At 37.5% G+C, this 19,540-nt stretch overlaps 1 protein-coding gene across 3 annotated transcripts in view; it reads right to left on the bottom strand.

Annotated features, from left to right (window-relative positions):
• ctnna1 (catenin (cadherin-associated protein), alpha 1) overlaps positions 1-19,540 on the bottom strand; it is a 71,965-nt gene that overhangs the window by 20,304 nt on the left and 32,121 nt on the right. For all 3 annotated transcript variants that reach the window (XM_044126174.1, XM_044126176.1, XM_044126175.1), the window contains exons 8-15: positions 16,856-16,936; positions 16,393-16,545; positions 12,303-12,395; positions 10,891-11,047; positions 10,099-10,299; positions 8,124-8,272; positions 3,461-3,571; positions 1,953-2,134 (exon numbers count right to left, since the gene is read on the bottom strand). In XM_044126174.1, coding sequence (XP_043982109.1) covers positions 1,953-2,134; positions 3,461-3,571; positions 8,124-8,272; positions 10,099-10,299; positions 10,891-11,047; positions 12,303-12,395; positions 16,393-16,545; positions 16,856-16,936 — 1,127 coding nt within the window. The remainder of the gene's footprint in view (positions 1-1,952; positions 2,135-3,460; positions 3,572-8,123; positions 8,273-10,098; positions 10,300-10,890; positions 11,048-12,302; positions 12,396-16,392; positions 16,546-16,855; positions 16,937-19,540) is intronic.

The following is a 19,540-nucleotide window of genomic DNA, read 5'->3' as shown; positions in this document are numbered from 1 at the left end:
TGTCTCCAAGTAAAATGTATGGAAATGTCTTCTTCCAGGAGTTACTTAATTAGTAAATTGAGACCAGCTGTGTGTACTGTAATTTTAATTCTAACCCAAGCTGTTCTGTGAAAGAAAATTAGTGAGCAAATAGCATCTTTAAAACTGAAGGACACAACATATAAAAGGGAGTAAATGTGGAGGAATTTAAAGCAGGTTTAGGTGGCAAAAGCTAAACCTGCGACTACTGAAGCGGAATTCAAACCGTCCAAAAATAGAAAAATCATGGAAAACTCCAAAGGTAACGAAACAGACAAACTGGCAGGCTGGAAGAGGGATGTAGTGAGAGAAGCTGTCAAGAGACCAGTGGTAACAATGGAGGAACTACTGACATTAACTACTAGTTGTCAACATAACAACTAGTAGCCTGCATTCAACTAATTTAGTCTTTAAAAACAAGCAGCAAGAAGAAAGCTCTTACTAACAGAAACCATAAGAAATTATTATCTAAAGTTGCCTACAGCCATGGTAGAGGGCAAAGGGAATGTTAGCAAGTAGTGCCTTTTGGTCTCCTGTTGTGAAAATGTCTTCTCTTTCACATAACATTCTCATAAAACACACTTAGGTTTGTGATTCCAACAAAACCAAATGTGAAAAATTTCACCACCGTCATACACTCACTGTAATACCCGCTAAACCGAATCATCAAGGCCTTTTAGAACAGATGCATAAAACCAGTCAACGGCATAATGAATATCCAGCTGTTTGAATATGAACTCTGGTGCAGCACTTGTTACAAAACAAAAGATGTCTCTCTACCAAAATAATAGAAGTAAAACAGAGGCACAATAAATATCTGCAAATCACATAAAAAAAAAATAAAAAAAAAGTCGCGACAAGGGCATGTTTGACTCCCAATGACAACTGGTAGCTAGTGTGTGCTGACAATGTGACAGAAGCAGCTGGGTGAATCCTGTAGCACACGGAGACACTGCCAGCTCAAATTCAGCACAGCTGACAGATAGACAGCGACCCAAAACGTATATATTCAAAAACAGATAGAGGAAAAATACTCAGCACAGGCTAAGGCACCGATTCTCAACTAGTGTGGGCGACAATGTGGTGAGGTAGACAAAAGTGAAGGCAGAAAGCCCAAAGAAGTCACGAAAGACGAGAAACAAACTGGTAGAGCAATAAGTTAAGGGGAAACTCATCCTTAATGATGCCTGGAAATACCAACACTTACACAATTAATGCCTACAAAGGGCTGGCTATAAAACCTTAGATTAAAAATGCATGTTAATCCTAAAACTGAAAACTGAATACTTATCCCATTTTTACATTTCAAATTAGTAATTATGGGTGACAACCCACTCAATGTAACGCAGAGAAAACAAAAACAAACAACAAAATATATCTATATATGTCAACACATTAGTGTGAATTTGGCCTTCAGCAGCTCTTCGGAGGAAGATGGTCCATTTCATTTTGTCTTCCCACTGCACACACATTACAGCTTATTTATGTAACAGGGGGCAGCTAGATTGGATGCTATGCTTATGGTTCTGCATATTAAGATTAAGAGAGGATGGAAAAATAATAAAGAAGAAATCCTCGCTACCCTACTGCTTAAGTAAAAGGGGGAGCTGTACGGCACGAACAGCAGAGTTAAACTCCATAATGAAGCATTGTTCAAATATGAACAAATGTTGGTGAACAACCGTAGGCTTACAGAGAGACTGTATTTGACACAGACTTAACTTAAGCTTGTGATATCCGTCTTTGAGACGATGACATGTTGACTGAATAGGAAAGAAACTATAGAAGTATTAATGTGAGTGACTTCATATGACAAAATGTTTGGATTTCAAATGGAAAAAGGACAAAAAAAACAACAACCTGACAATCTGATCAGAGATATTTTTAAAATGTCCTGTGACATTTTTAGTTCATTTATTATTGTTCCATCTCACCTGGTGAAATCTGTCATCTCCATCATGATCATGCACATCTGCTTAGCCAGCACAATGATGTCATTGCCGCTGTCATCCCATTTGGACACCTCAGCATCCAGCTTGCTCTTCTCCTCCTGGAAGCTAGCCACCTGCTCTGCGATCTTTGCCTTCTGCTCCTGAGGCAACCGAGCCATGATGGCCTGCAGAAAGGGATCGGAAGAAGTATACCGGGTTAGACTTCGACTTGGTATCGCTTTGCAAATAATACATGCAGTGTTTTGTGCAGAAAAAGGTCCTGCTAAAGATTGCATTTGATTCACATCTATAACACACAGCTTATTCTATTTGATTAGCAGTCTAGTCCAAATCAGCTCACAGACGCCTCTATACAGATAAAAGGCAGCTCCCAAACAGCTAATCAGACATTCAGCCAATGATCCTGTCAGGTTGAGGTAGGCAGACACTTAAGAGGAAATCGAATATCATCGCAGGAGTTTTTATTCTATTGCTGGTAAAAATGGCTCCGTCTCTCTGGAGCCAGGTAAGATTGAATAAAGCAAGTTAGGCGATGCAAAAATGAAAAGTTCTCCCCAAACAAAACAGTCAGATAATCTTTGGTGATCAAAACAAATTGCTTGAATCTGTACCAATGAATCATTCTGCCACAACAGATTTCTAAGATTAAGTTATAGCTCGTTCTTTAAATTATTAATGCTATTGGCTTCCAAATGTACAGCTGCGGTGGAATTTAAAGTGAATTAAAGTACACTGCAGAGCACCCACATTCAGCTTGACAATGCTGGTAAATCTAGTGCAGTACAGGCGTGATTACTAGACACAAAGGGACACGGGCATAAACATCAGATCAGTGCTTCATTAGGTTTGTACGGTACTTTACAGATTAGATTCTTAAATTATTTTATTAAAATATTTATTAAAATGTGCCCCCCAAAATATCTGACTCCCTGAGAGTCTGTAACTATCAAATTGGTCAGTATATACACAGATTTATGAGCAGCAGCAAAAGGACAAATGAGATCCAAATCTGTGGCAGAGCTCCACAAGAGAGGTTTTTGCAAATCATTTGGTCACATTAGCCACCGCGGTACCAAGCCAACTGTGCACCACCCATTAGCAGTAAGTAGGGGGGTGGGGTGTTTGTGGAGCAATAATTTCTAAGACAGACGTAGCATGAAAAGTTTGTTATAAATCATCATACATCCAACCTTTAAAAGTTAAAATTAAATACTTTTTCAGGTTTTGTAAAATATCTGATTTATTTTTGTTCAGTATTCTAAGACTTCAAACAGAAATCAAACTGGAGTTTATTATTGAACTAAGTAACTGAAACATGACAAACTTGTAGGTCAATATTCAACCCAATTTATATCAAACTATGTTTTAACTGTTCTGTTCCCTCGATCCATCAGTAAGGCAGCTTTTAATAAGGTATCTTTAATAAAGTACTTATACTTGAAGGGCCTTCATAAACATCTTAGGCAAGTGAAGAAAACAGTTGGACTTACACGTGCACTCTGGCCGGCAATGAGCTGGTCGTCCTCCGTCTGCACACTGGTCTTGCTGCGATTATCGAAATCTTCGGTTTCAAAGTCAGAGTCATCCAGCTCTTCTGGAGTCTTTAATGATATAAAGCAGAACATGGTAAGAAACAGCCTTATTGTAATTAAGAGGAGCACATAAAATAACACTGGCACGCTCCAGCATTGTGAGGACTATTAAATAATAAACCTGTTTATTATCTGTGAGAAATGCCTTGGAGCTGCCAGCCTGGGCAGCATCAGATAAATGTCTCCTTCCCTATAGCCCACTGCATACACTGTAAACTCCAAATGAATTTGTAAATCAAGTGTAGTGTGCTGCCTGGGCATTTTAGTGGGAAAATGAAGGTAAGACGAAGGCAAGAAACATATTGGAGCAAACACTTTTGAGGCCCATCTGTCGTTGCCATCTGAAGGGAGAAAAAAAAAAAAAAGAAAAAGATTTGTGAAGCGTGAATTGCGTTTTTGTGGAATTGTGCTACTTCATTCCCGATCCTTCACCTCGTCTCCTGCCATGAATACAAAACCAGCCAGGAGCAGCATTTTGTTCGTAAATAATATTCAAAAGGAATTTGAGCTCAATAGGTTACGCTTTAGGCAAAATATAACATTGACGAACAAGGGAAAGAATTTGTCGGCGATGTGGCGCGGGTTGAGGGGAGATGATGTGGGCAGATAAGGTGCATTATCGCACTTGTGCCTCTATTTGTGCTTATCCAACTGTCTCAGTCCTCCCTACTGTAATGGATTCAGAGCCCTCGTATCTAAAAATAGCAAAGAGTCTCTGAACAACCTTATAGCCCTTTATGAAATTGTAGAGATTGTCTTGTTCTCGAGGGAATAGGGTATAGTTTCAGATACAAAGCAGTGGCGACTCTCAGGCATGTCTGAGTCCAGACAATGCTGTTCATCTGGGCACGCATTCCATCCTCAGTGGCCTGCAACGCTGATAAGCTGTGAATGTGGGCGGCTTAGAAATGATAAAGCGTGGCGGGTACTTTACTACAGAGTCACAACAATAACCTGCTGTTGGATTATATTAATAAAGCACGTTGAAATTGATATTTTTCCAGTTAATTTACATTTAACATTAGTCTCCTATTGTAAAATCTCCTAATCACATTTAATAGCAGCCTACGTCTTCGCTGCGATGCTCCTTTTCATCTTAAAAATTACCTGTGAGGCACGCAAGACCAGACGCTGTGTCAAGAACAGTCATGAAGAAAAGAACGAAAGGGATTTCAAATGGCAGTATTGTGACAAAGCCAGAAACCAGGCCAGTGCTGCATCTCTTTGTGCCGTTGTCAATATGAATAACTCAGTTCAACAGAATCCCGTATTGTTTTTCTTCTTGTGACATCGTACTCATAGCCTCGATGAGCTGCACGGATTTTTATTTTAGGACATAGCCAGTTAAATCACCTTGGGCTGCAATGCGCCGCACAAATCACAAGGTAAAGACGACGGCTGCCCTCTGCATTTAGCTGTCAGCAGCTGATTGACTTTGAGTCAGTTTCATGTCTACAAGGCATATTCTCAGATGTCACTGTAGGTGGGAAATGGGTTCCTTCTGGCTTCCATATATCCAAGGGATGTCCAACAGACTGTCTGTGAACCACTTAGAGGTTAAAGACACATCTATTGCAAAAAAATAAAAAAATACCCACATGCTTGTCTGTTTTGATTTAAGCATGTGAGGGGCTTACAAGAGACTGAGTTTGTGCGAAGGAGTGGGCATACCCTCTAGAGAAGTTTAAGCTGATTTGTAGAATTTCATACATCATTGTACACCTAAATATGGCTTGTTTTACATGTAAACTTTGCCCATGAATGTCAGTCTAGCTTTGCAAACTAATGTGTCTCAAATAAGAACAATCTAGTCCATGAATGAAAATATATATATATATATATAGCCATTTTTAAATAAGTAAATAGTGCTGTACAGTATGTTGCAAATGCATAATTAATTTCAATTTCAGTGACTGCAACATTATCACTGTTTAGAATATCTGTTCAGAATATTTGTTGGCTATTATATTTTAAGGATGAGGAATTTGCATTTTTGCATACCAATACTATAACTAGTCTGTTCTTAGGTGGTACACTAAACAATATACACATCTGGAGAGAGAGCACTCAAGATGCTAAAGGTCGAAGGTGTTCGAAGTGCCTCCACCAAGTAAATAAGAATTTTTCAGAACTTATGTAAAATTTACAATGCTTTGCTGTTTCTACAATTGTACAGCTGATGTTAGTAAATATGCTATTCTTTAAATCTGAATAAAGGAAGAGTTACGAATAAAAAAGGGGAATGGAGAAAATAAGTCTGAATGATGTAAGATTACAGAAGAGCGGAAGGATGAACAGATGGACGGACAAAAAGAGAAAATGGATAAATGGTGGATGTGTGGTTGAAAGGCAGAGGAGAAAAAAGCTGGATGTGTCAATGGAGTAAAATGATGAATGAATGATGAGAAAAGAGGGACAAACAGCAGGGAAAATTAAGAGAACTGTCAACAAATAGAGATAAAGCCTAGAAAGACGGATCCACAGACAGCTTTTAGAGAATGAGACAACTAAATCACTCAGTATTCCAAAACCTAGTTTATTTTTCCATGCTTATTCAAACCTGAAAAATGCCTAAATCCCACACTGCGCAAAAACCCTGGAAAGTTAGTGTTAGAAATACTGCATTAAGCAATATCCAAACAGTGGAGCTCAGCCTTCCGATGTTCTGGTGAAATCCTGGTTCACTCTGGGGAACTGGAGATTTTAGATAATGGAGGAGGTTTGAGTTGTCTCATCACGCCGTCCCAAGCTGGCAGTTAATGGCAAAATGAATCAGTTGGATAAATTATGAGTCAGCAAGCGTTTCCCCAGTAATCCCTCTGTCAGTGTTAACACACATGCACACCCACACACACCAGCTGATCCTCCATGTAGTGTTTAGCCAAGCCCATAAAGCCAGTGTTAATAGCTTAATCTGGATGACGAGAGAGGAGCCGGGGCTGATAGGAACGGAGTGCGGTTCCCATGCGCTGCAGCACAGCAAAGGAATGCTAATTAAAATGTCCATCTTAAATCAGATGCTCATTATAATGCAAATGCAAATACATAATAGACCAGCTTTCATTTGCCTTTTGTTCATGTCTGAGGAGCATAATTGATGAAAACCAATAAACTGTTTTAGAGCTTAAATGACAGCAAAGAAAACGCCGCGTGGACAAATGAAGCCAATTCAAAAGATTCAAGTGCTGCTGGTTAAGGGCAGCAAAAAGCATCCAACCTGCACAACTTGCATCATTTAATACATAATACACACAGTCATCATGTAAAACACATAAAACGTGGCAGTCTTAAGTAGTTACACCAGTTCCCCTATAACTATCCATTTCACTTTTTAGGGCTGCATAGAGCTTTGTAGTCAGCTCATTGTCAGTCAGTAAAGTAATGCTTCAATGGCTCCCCACTACCATCTGTCTCAGTTATGGTTCTGCTCGGGCAAAAGCCATTAACCCACACACATCTAAAGGCTGTTGCTAAACCAGATTGCATGCCTGGTCAATTAGGTCGCCTCTTTCGTCAGAAAAGTTCATTTCTGGCTTCTGAAAACTGCACACAAAGTTTCTCCTGCGGTGCTAAAAATAGCACAAGGCATAAAACAAACTCCAAGAACTATGCAAGACTGTGTTTTAGAATAAATATTGGCAAGAAGTCAGGCTATTTTAACTCCTGACAAAAAAACGTAAGGTCTTCCGATTCATTCAATTTATTATATGGGAAAAAATATATAGAAATTTATTCAACCACAACAAAATGAGGAGAAATTCTAATTTGCATTTCTAAGGTTAATAAGCTACAGGGGTTTATTTATACTGATTGATCTGCAATTAAGTTGGTGCCTGCAGCCCTATAAACACACTGAAATAGGCTGATTAGGAGGACATATTGATGAGACAAAGAGCTGTCAGAAGGAATATATAATCCTCTTTCAAGAATGCAATTTAATAGAGAGACCAAAGGGAAAGACTTAAAAGGAAACATAAATAGAGTTAGGAAGTAATGAAGAGAAAAACAATGTTCAAAAACAGGAAGCAATAGTCGTGACAAACTAAATACGTAAAACTATTAGATAAAACAGGATTTCAATAAAGTAAGGTCACATCTAAATCATCATTAGCAATACAAAAGAAGAAACATTATTGTGTAAAAAAGTCAGTAATGGATGACAGCATGACAGTAATATTTACTGTTGAATCAATATGTACAGGGCAAGAAGATATCAAAACCTTTGTCAGCTGCCGACACAGCCAATAAGGAAATGGAGCTATATATCAGAGAAAAGACCAAGGCTTTGGATCCCTCTTTTTTTTAATTTATCATTGTATTTTTCAGCTGGAACATTACGTTATTTTCGGTTATAACCTACAAAAGAAATTTGAAAAAGAAAGCTAGAAATAAAAGTGCTTACTACATATTCTATAAAGAACTTTTAAATTTTGAATAAAAGCCAGAGGCATGACAATGTAAGCAAGTCCTTGCATTGGCAGAAAGAAGAAAAAGGAAGAAGTGTAAAGTAAAAAAAAAAAAAAATAGTAATAATAATAATTTAAAAAACTGCGCAACTTACTCTGATCATAAGAACAGCCTTGCGTATGTCGCGGATGCCGTCATAAACCAGACGTGATGCATCGATGAACTCATTCTCATCTACAGGTTGTGAACCTGCACTCAAGGCCTCCACTGCAGACTCTACTTGTTCTGTGAAGCGTGGCATAACTGAGGCAAGGAGGGGAAGGAGGAAAGAAGAATTGACTGTCAATGGACATGTTTTCCACCAAAATAACTTCAATGGTAAAAGAAAAAGAAAAAAAAAAATCAAAGAATATGCTGCATAATCCAGAAGTCTAATGAAATAAAGAACACAGAACAAAAAAAAAAAAAAAAAAAAAACATTAGGCAGGGATTCACAATGTTTCTTAAATTAAATTTTTTCTCAGATCAAAAATCTAACATTATAATGAAAATGTCAACTGCCATAAAATCTGAATAACTTGAAGATTTAATAACTCCATTTAGAGAATTTAATTTTTCAGTTTACTGCCCTAGAAGGCTGCATTCAAAATACATAAGACTGCTTAAAGGAAAAGATCTAATCTTGCATTAAGAGTTTTTTCCAACAGAAGACTTCACAAACCTGCCCCAGCAGGCATGCATTTTGCCCCAGTGACGATTTAAAAACTGCTCTTGGGGCCTTTTTTCCTCTCAGCGATTTGCATAGCTTCAAATTCAGTTTTTAGGACTTAGCTGCTTCTTCATGGCAGAAGCTTGGATGTCGGGATGCAAATGTAGAGGGGGGGGGGGGGGAGCGCAGCAGCATCAACAAAGAGGATTTTGTTTTGAGCTTACAAATCACTTACAGCCTGCAGGCTTCTGTATACAGAAGAATCAGATTTTCAGTGTTCTCAACTTTAAAGGAAAATCTTATTAATTTACATTAAGTTAGAAGTCTAAAGCCAGCAACATTTAATTGTCTCAAAATAAAATGCCAACTTGATTAATTTTGTTGCTGCAACAATTTTTTTTTCTTTTTAGGAATATGCTGATGTAATCCATCTTTAGCTTTCTGCCTGTCGACTGGAAATAGTTATGAAATGAAATATGGTAATAAAATCATGTTCTTATTTAAATATAACACTCGCATCTATTCAACTGCAATTGTTATTGGATGAATTAATCTCTATAAAGAGGGAAGAAAAACACCCGGTACTGAGAAAGCATTTTAAAAATCATGAAAAGTAACCTCAATGTATGCAACTTGAACACAAGGCTCGAGCGTAATGAGAATAAAAAGCTCAACACCTTGTTTCGGTTTAGTTGAAGTCCTCAGAAGAAAATCTGTCTGCATTTTATGACTGTTAATGGGCCCACCCTCAAGCTGGACGAGCCATTTCCAAATCTGACAACCGAAAAATCTTTCTGTCACATTAGCTTGCTAGTGATGGAAGCTAACAGATACATGCTGGCTGACTAACGATATACCACATTATTTGGACAAAATTACTTCTATGATCCAACTTGTGCTAAGTTATTCAATTCTCTTTGACAACTGAATAGCAACTGCTGTACAGATGGTGAGTCACAGGATGAATTACCCAATGTGGTAAGACTGAGCAGTGGGAAAAATGAATACACTTTCCACATAAGAAATTTTTTGTTTGAAAGTCAGTTCTAGATAGCATTTAATCTTGCAATACACTGAAATTAAGTGAAAGGTAGTCTGAGGAAGCTCTGCATCGAAGCTGAAAAGCATCAGAAAGATAGCAACTGAAAAAATAAAGTTAACATTTTTGTATCATGTATGTCCCTCTTAAAGGGATATTTTACCTTTTCCATCACTTTAACTCTATCTAACTTGGGAGGTAAATTTCTTCAAAATTTAAGCAGAAACTACAGATTTGTTCAGATCTAATATTTTTTTGTATTCATTAAGTTAATAAAGGAATTAGTTTAAAAAAGAAATAAATAAAAAGCAAGCATAGCTAAAATACTAGTTTGTTACCTTTCTTTAAGACATCAACATATTTTTTATTTTACTGTGATACCTGAGTTAGTGAGGAGCTTGGTAGCCTCCAGAACCTTCTCTGTGTAGACTCCGGGTTCATAGTTGTCCATCTCAGAGGTGACAACATGGACAACCCTGGCAGCCCGGCCTCGGATAGCCCCAGCTGTACGATCCAAACCATCAACATCCTTCTCTTGAAGGGCAATGACACACTTATTCACGTCCTCCAGGATGTGGTTCTCTGAGAACATTCATATGTGAGAATATGTTTTACTTCCAATGTTAATACTCTGCATTGGAATGATTCAAAAATATGCATTGATGAGATAAGATAGAAATGAAACGTTTTATTGTGAGTTGGATAAATTACAACGGCATAATGACGCTTATGGAAAAGGGTAAAAGACTAATTCTTTGACTGCTTATCAATGAGACGCCTGTAAAATGTAAATGTCCACTGTGTAAATTGCTGCCTGTCCTTGGGTCGAGGCGAGTGAAATCACTCCACTTAGTGCCTAATGAGAACGCTCACAGGGCACAGCTGACAAACCATTTGTGTGCCCTGACGGTGCAAGATGTCGATGTTAGATGTAGTTCTAATGATGCTTCAGGTTCAGCCCAATAAGATCGGGCTCACGTCTTCCAGAGAAAACAAAATATTTACACATCTTCTGATGCATTCTTCATTATGTCCAATTTCGATACAAACTGAGGTGTACATTTTATTTTATTGTAGTAGAATATACACATATATTCTAATAAAAATCCTTTATAAACCATTCAGAACTGCTTTTTTCCCTTTTGTGTCGATATGACTGAAATTATCACTTACCAGACACAGACAGGAAGTCGTCAATCGATGTTATGTCATCAACAGCGTCAGTGAGGACACGGACCTGCTTTTCCCACTGATCCTTGAACACGTCCATATTGTCTTGGGCCACCTTACTGTTGGGCTTGGCAGCCAGGGCTAGTGCTGCATTAATCACCTGTAATCGCCAAATTACAACCATTAAAGCCCAATTACACTATAGCCCTCAGCCACAACATTAGCATACGCTAATTGCACAAAGCCCTCCCCCCTGAATGTTCAGATTCTATCAAGAGGCAAATTCATCCCTCAGAATGATGAGGGGTTTCAAGGACAGAGGGGAACTGAACTATGAGCAGCAGGTTTTGAAAGATGGGACAGTATGTCTGTGGATTTAAGCTCAAAAAGTCCAGTGGCACTAGACTGAACACAGGTTAAACGTCTCATATGAATAAATAATGAAACAGTGATTAGCATGGCAATGTGAAAAAACAAAAAAGTCACGTTGCCGGAAAAAAAAAAAGCTTGTGTTGTTTACAGTAATGTGTTTATGTATTCTATGAGTTTTTAAATATATCCCGTTTTTTCTTTTAACATAATATGTTAAATTTACAATCTTCAGATTCAAGTATTTTTGAAGGACAAACGCTAATCAAAGGAATGAGAATCTTATGGGATAAAAACAATCAAATTCAGACTCAAGAAGTGGCCCAGTTATTTTGGGATATAATAGATATAAATTATTTTTAGTGAAATGCTAGGGAGGGGAAAAGAGTGATGTACTTTCTTCAGCTGTATGGAGAGTAAAATAATGAAGGGCTGCCCCTCTCTCCCATGTTGCTACACTCTCAGCTGCTCAAATAGACAGTCATGGGGTAAAAACTCACTCTTATAAAGGTAACATTTTAGACAAGCTATGAATGGGCATGTCTGTAAAACAGCCAACAGCAGATAGCTCAACTAACCAACTAACAACTTGTTAGCCTTGTATTTTACAATGAGCAATAAGTTTGTGCTAAAGTCACTTGAGCTACTACAGAAGTGAGAGAATGCTAATTCTATATTTCCACTTAAGGCTATAAAAACAAAAACATTGCAGCATAATTATAACTTGATAATGTAGCAGCAATATGTATTATTTCAGTTTAATTAAAATATCTAAGATTAAGAAATTTTATTAAATGTTTCTACAGAAACGCTTATTTTTAAGCAACGTTATCCTTCTGTGAGAACCTCATACATCACACTTATAATAATCAATGTACCCATCATTTCCATCAAACTGAATACAGAAATGGAAAATCAGATATTTATACTGCCCTCAAAAATATTAATTTGAAACATGCAATGCAAGTGCACGAAGACAAATGGCGTAAGCTGTAAGAGATGAGCACAATCACTGGATAAATGATAACTAAAAAACACCTCGTTACCTGGGGGCACAGAGCTTCTAGTTGAGAGGCTGCCATGCGGACCAGCTTCACTCCCTCTTCATTGTTGGAAATGGAGCATGCCAGGTTGGCCACCTAAATAGAGAGCACAAATAAATCTATTTTTAAGCAGAAAACAGCCACTGGCATAGAAACATTATAAAGGAGGGGGAAAAGGAACACAGATGCATAATTAAACTAAAAATTTGTATTTTAGCTCGCTTTATTCTTATTGATCAGAAGTAGAACGGCTCTGCCAAGCAACTAATCCCTGAGGAATACAAGCTCAATGTTGCAGATTAATTCATAAAGCTGCTAAAACGATACAGTGTGATGACAGAGAGGGCAACTGGAAAAGTAGAACGACAAAAGCTACATTGTTGATTGGATAGATAAGGCCGCTATTCCTCTAAAAAAAAAAAAAACAGTAGAACATTTCACTTAATGCAAATCAAAGTAGTAGCTGATTACTCAAGGATATAGTTATACTGAGTGACTAAACAAACAGGCAGCCAGATTGCCATCACCCTCCTGGAGAGGCAAACAGTCCACACTTTGAAAAGAACTCGGCAGCAGCATGAGAACTGCAGAGCAAAGCTGAACGAACCTCGTCTCTACCTGTCAACATTTACACATACAGAGGAAATATTCCCATTCCGGACCCACAAAATGAAGCTTCCTTTCAATTATATTTAATAAAACTAGCATCCTCTGAGGGAGAACTACATATCTATGCATATTTATTTGAATTTAGGTCAGGGAGTTTAAGATTCCCATTTGTTGGTTGGGGTGTGCTGGCAACAATGCTGAAACAGAATGCCTGGGATATGAGGAACTGTGCCAAAATGGGATTATCCAATGGACAGAAAATGTGCTGAAACATAATCACTTTCAAATGCAAAAAAAACAAACAAATCATGACTGCACCAAAGCTGGAATTATTTTCAGTCAATTTCCTTGTTCTCATCAGGGTCACTCAAATGGAGGACCAAAAAAAAACAATCAGGTTTGTGAGAGAAATACAAAAATCACTTCTAAATCAAAAACTTTTTGATTAGATACAACTTTAAGAAGTGATACAAATCTAAAGCTGCATTAAAATAACTGAAAGGATGAACAGTATTGTGGCAGGTAGTTACTTAGTAGTCAAATTACCGTAAAGAATTTCCAATTTTGTGGAAGAAAAAAATGTGTGATTTTGGCAGCAGAATAACTGTGGCTACAGAAGTGGTAAACTCAATTAGATGGCAAAATATCTTCCGTTTCCTCGCCTTAAATGTCTTGAGCAATCTTTCTGATGTGAAGTGCTTATTCAGCTGCATTGCTGAAGTACTGAAACATTGATAGCAACGTACTCTACAGAAACATTGAAAGACATGCAGAGACCACAAGGTGAATCCTCTAACCTCAACTAGAGGTGGAAAATTGGTTAGAAAATGAAAAAATGGCTCTGTACAAGACATGTATTTATTCTTTATTATGCCTGAGCCGTTTATTTATCCTTTGATAAACTTTTACCAACAGAGCTGCTGGAAAAGCACCCAAACAGAAATTCAGAAATTTATTAACGGGTTTGTAGAGTAAAGCAATTTCCACTGGGAGATATACCACACTATTCTAGTTCTGGTCCATGGCAACACTTTAGATCCTTCTATGTTTTTACCTTTTTTTTTTTTTTGCTCTTGCGCTCATTGGATACAAGCGAATAGATGTATACAAAAAGGTTTAGTTGAAAGTAACCCTCTATGTAACTTAATTGCTTTGTTATGATGGCTTGCCAGAGATCCAGAAAGCTTGGGGCGTTGTAAAATGAATACATTTGTTTTTTTTTCCTTCATTCTCTGAATATGGGTCACTCATAATGCAGCTGTACAATGTGTGAACTAACAAGCCACTTTCCCTTGGGCAGCCTGCAGTTGCACTATTCATAAAAACAGACCCCAGTTCTGGTTAGTCCAAGAAATAAACAGTGGGTTTTGCATTTATTGCATATATCTTCCCTGGATGGTGAAGAACCAAGCATACTACTATAAAGATTAAAAACAAAAACAAACAAAAAAACTCCAGGTTAGGTTAATTGTGATAAACCTTGCTGACCAGAGTATTGACTGCAACTTCCAACTATTTCAAGATAACACTAACTTCAATTACTCAAAGGTTTTTGTTGAAATAGTTTGAGTACTGGGTATTTGTTTCAGTGATGTGTTGTATGGATAAGAACATGACCCACCTGGCTCTAAATAAGCAAGTGCCCAAAAGCTTTTGATTAGTAGGTTTCTATGAGGACCACTAGTCAACGCCAATTAGTTTGACATTTAATAAACAACCACATTGGAAGGCACACTTTGTGAATCAGAGAAAACAAAACAAATTTTAGCAGGATTCAATGACTTCTTTTGGCAGCAGGTAGATATCAAATCACATGTACTCAAAAGGTAGTCAGATTAAAACAAGTTTATGACTTCTGGTTTGGCCACAAATTAGTTTGTGCTAAAATCCATTTCAAGTTACTAAAATATCCAAAATGTTAAACAGAAACTGAACATAAAGATTAACCTTGAAACACTGAAAAAAGCCTTTTGGGTATATGCATGGATAAACTTAATACATTGACTTCTGAACCGAAACAATATTGTTCACAATTAGTCATGCTAACTGTCATGCTAATAATCGAGGCTGTAATACAGGTTTAGTAAGACCTGTAGAAACTGGATAAGTCTTATTGTATTCCTTTTCTTCTTTGATTAGTCTTGTGAAAATTCAAAATATCAATTATGTTCAACTTTAGAAGCAACATTAAGACAACAGACTAAGGTAATAGACAAAGCTTTTATGATTACATGGGAGCCCAGCTGTATGGTAGGATTTTTGATCCTATTCCTCGGATTCATTGTTCAGATCTTGAATATTTTGATGCATACTATATAGAAATGCCAATGCCCCATTTAACTGAAAGACTGAATAGCATCTATTTTCACCCAAATAAAAAAAAAAAAAGTTAACTTTGTTTATACAGCATCACAGTACTAAACCTACACACTGATTGTCTGTTTCAATGAGCCTGCAGAAGTAGAACAAGCATTAAAAAGTTCTCCAATGTCAAGCTCGTGACACTCAGGCCTTTAGGAGCTACTTAAGGGTTTACACCCCAGTGCGGTCCCGTTTTCCCTCCAATGCTTCAGCGGGTTCCCCTGGCGAATGAGAACACTGCCTTGCCTTGACTGAATTTAGTGATTTAGCCAGTACTTACAACCAGTCATTCAAGGGGATGAGTTACTTAAAAGTTAGCAACTCTTTCTCCAACAGAAGTATTAAAAGATTTCAAAATGAGATCTGAAAAAAATGCATTAAATATCCAGTTTTCAGGGAATGACAGCTGTTGAAGCCAAGCAGTATCTCTGTGCAACCTTTCTAAAGATGGACGTCAACATAAATGAAAGCTAATGCATAAACTGTGTTTCAACTGGAATGACTTGTTTAAATTTGCTACGCAGAAGCAGTTAATTACAAGTTTGCATGTGCTGCCTGTGACCCATGAGCACAAGTTTAAATTAATAGATATCTAGCCAGTGTCTAGACATTCTAGGTCTGATGAAAGGAGTAATGATCAGCATCAGGATCCCCTGGCAACTCTGATCTGTTTTGCATCAGCTGTAACAACAGCACTCACATTAAAGGTAATTACCACTAATTAGCGTTTACTGACAGATATAAACTGATAAATCCATTTCACCACCCCTGTAAGCTATGGTTGTATGTGCTACCTCTGAATGCTACCAGTGAGCATTCAGAGGTTTCCATAAAGAAATAAATCTTAACAATATTTCACATCACTGATTTTTGTTAACTTTGAATTGGAGTACAGCAGATATACAGATTACAGCTGATTACTCTTTGATTATTATGTAATCTGATAGTAAAGTATAGGGAGAACAGAATGTCCCCTTCACAGTGACAACATCTCAACCCAGTAAAGAGAAACTATTGTTTCCATTATGCAATATCACATTTGCAAGTGGATTCTTCAATTCTGCTATAAATCAAAAATGTTAACGAAAATCAAATATATACTAAGGTAAACATTTTTAATTACCTCAATTAACTTGTTGGCGTGCTCACGGAACACCTGAGCGTATTCCTTCACTTCCTTCTCGTTGCCATTCTTGGCAGCTTCAATCAGGACGAGAAGGGGAACATTAGTCTCCAGGAAAGAGTCAGAGACGTGGTCCATCACGGCTTTACGCAGCTGGAAATCAACAAAAAAACACAACAAAGGCATTACAAACAATGTCACCTGCATATTTCTACATGAATCCTAATATCCTAGTTACAGAGAAAACATCTTGTAGCTGGAAAAAAAAAAATAAAAAAAATAAAAAATCAGTTTGAAAAAAACTTAACTTAATATTACATTTGTACATTTTATTTTTTGAAATATCTTAAAAACCAAACCTAAGATATTTGATGACAATTTCTTTTGACCTGAACAGTTCATTGAGCACAAAAAGAAAAAGGTTTTATGAGAGCTGAAGAGACAAAAGCTTGCAACAACATACCTGTCGGCGAAGATCTCTGGTCTTTTTTGTCATCCTGTCGATGGCTGTGTTCAGAGCATCGCTCTTGTCTTTTCTTCCTGCCTGAAACATAAAAGAAGAAAATGCTGAGCATTAGAATTCAGTGTTAACCACGGATCCATTTTGTAAGGGACATGTACTAGACGGATGTTAAAACACTCAAGGATTTAATTAAACTGATGTGTTGTGATGGATCTTGCACATCGTGTTCAAAGACACAGGTTGACAAAAATAAACAGGGAGAGTTTCTTTTATAGGACGCATTACATGTATAATAAATAGTTTTGGAAGAAGAAATCCCTGCTTCTATTGACTTTTGTAACTTTCTTTTGACAGATAAAAGATGTGGCATATTCTTTACTTGCAACAAACATACTCTGCATAAATCAACTGGTGAATTCTTCCCTTCGCCGTTCAATAAACATATATTAAAAAAAAATGTGGTTCAGAATGAAGAGGTATTCCTACTCTGATCAAAGTTAGTGTTCTTTATTTTATGTAACTTACACAGAAATGTCCCCCTGCAGCAAAAACCACCACAATAGCCAATAAACTGTTAGGAAAATGCCAGATCTTCACACAGAGAGCAAGCTTTTTAATAAAGTAATTCAGTTGAATATGAAGGATAATACTAACAGCAATCAGCCAAGGAAATAGTTCTTCTTTCATTTAACCTGCGGCCACCTGCTGTAATTATTTATTTGTGTATTAATGCAATCAGCCAGATTGTGACTGTTGTAGTGTAATGTGATTACATGTTCACATTCCACGGTTCAGGCTTGCTCCTTGTTGTAATTGGTATGTAAATGTTACTGGCTTCACAGTTACTAAGGTTGCTGCAGCAAATTGTTACGGAGTGACACCAAAGTGGCCCCTTTCAGACCGGACCTTGCATCCAATTAAAGGGAAGCTGCGCATTGGTTTAAAAGGACATGGAAAGATGTGGATTGAGAGTCACCATTTCTCAGCTGAGGCATAATACAACAATGTTTTGGAAAGCTTTGCAGCATTGCAATCATGGCAACACTTTGAAAATAATGTGCTCTTCCTGTGAAACATTGCAGGTCGAGCCCTGGGTTTTCACATCTTATTTTTTGAGATGGGAAAAGTACTTCAAAAAAAGAAAGAAAATCACAACTAGGACAAGGAAAAATCATGAATTTAGATGCATCTAAACTTGTATGAAGATGGTTATCGTTTGATCTCACATTTGATTTAAAAAAAAAAATACAAGCACTGCTGTAAATACTCTAAAAACATCCCCAGTTTGCCCTGCATGTGCAGCTCTTCAGCTGTCAAAAGGGCATGTATGTTGAATAAAAAAGTAACAAGTGCAGCTGGTTAGCTGTGTAAATTATGTACAGTAACATTTAAACATTATAGGCAGTAGTCACACCACAAAGTGCTGCACAGCAGTCGGTCCTAACCTCAGCTCCCCATTGAGAGCAAAGAAATGCTCAGTCACATTCTACAACTCGCTCAAGCATAACCTCAAAATGTAAAACTTTCAAGAAACATGGAGAGATGGAGGGAGACAGAGGAGCTGAGCATGAGATGCACCCATTCTGAAAAACATTATAAAAAAGCCTGCAGAGGAAAAGGCAAACAACTAGTGAAGCTCTAGGCATTTTATCCCCCTTATATTGCTGAAATCAAGTGCAACTAACACCATGGATAGTGGTGGGACTGACCTCCTCTCTCTCCCCGCTGCCTATTGGGCTGGGAGTTATGCAGATAGTTGGGAACCAGAGAGAGCCAAGAGCACAAATCCTCCATGATTTTGTGTTCTCTGGATGCAGTGCTGCAAAGAGGTTTAGCCTCCTTTACACCTACCATTTCAATCCTGTTCCATCCGTGTCTAGCCTATATTTCATATTTCTGCCAGAGGGTCCAGAGATCTCCCGGCACTTATTATAGCAGCAGTTTCTTCTCCACATCTTTTATAACACTCCAGCTAGTCATACTCTCTCCAACAAAAACATATCAAATGATTCGAGCTAGACAACTTAGTTTTATTGAACAACATCTTAAGTCTCAAGGGACTTTATCATAATTTTCCCTTGTACAATTCTTCTCCAACGTCAAAAAAAGATGAATAACCCCAAAATGTCTACGGTTTTCCTCACATACTCACCTTTCACCTGGCAAGGGAACCTATGTTAGTGGGAAATGTAGGCAAGTGACCCAGAAAGTCACAGCCAGACTGGCGTTTAGTTTCAAGATATGAGAACTAATGGAACAAATTAGTCAACACAAAGATTGAATAAAAATAAATCGTGCAACATTTTTACTAAAATGTTAGCTTTTTAATTCTACCCTTTGTTTCTTGTCTAAGTTGTAAATGTAAATTACACTCACTGCTGCTGGGAGGGTCAAACCAGCTGCAGCAGCGTGGCTGCTATGGAAGTGTATGAGAGAGATGTGAAACAACTACATGATTTTTTTTTAACCATTTACAGTGGTTATACACTACAACAGTAATAAAATTACTCTTAAAAAAAAAAGACATTTTCTCAGATTTTTTTAGCGACCTGAAAAATTTGCACTAAATGAACATTAACTACTCCACTTGTCAAATGTGAAATCTGTGTCAGAAAACACAGCTTAAACTGTCTTCATTCCTAACATTACTGATATAAATCCCTAGAGATGGCTAATGCAGTTCAA

This window comes from Gambusia affinis, linkage group LG09, assembly GCF_019740435.1.
Source record: "Gambusia affinis linkage group LG09, SWU_Gaff_1.0, whole genome shotgun sequence".
Classification (NCBI taxonomy): domain Eukaryota; kingdom Metazoa; phylum Chordata; class Actinopteri; order Cyprinodontiformes; family Poeciliidae; genus Gambusia; species Gambusia affinis.
The sequence above is the reverse complement of the archived record's forward strand: the minus strand, read 5'-3'. Positions and strand labels throughout refer to the sequence as shown.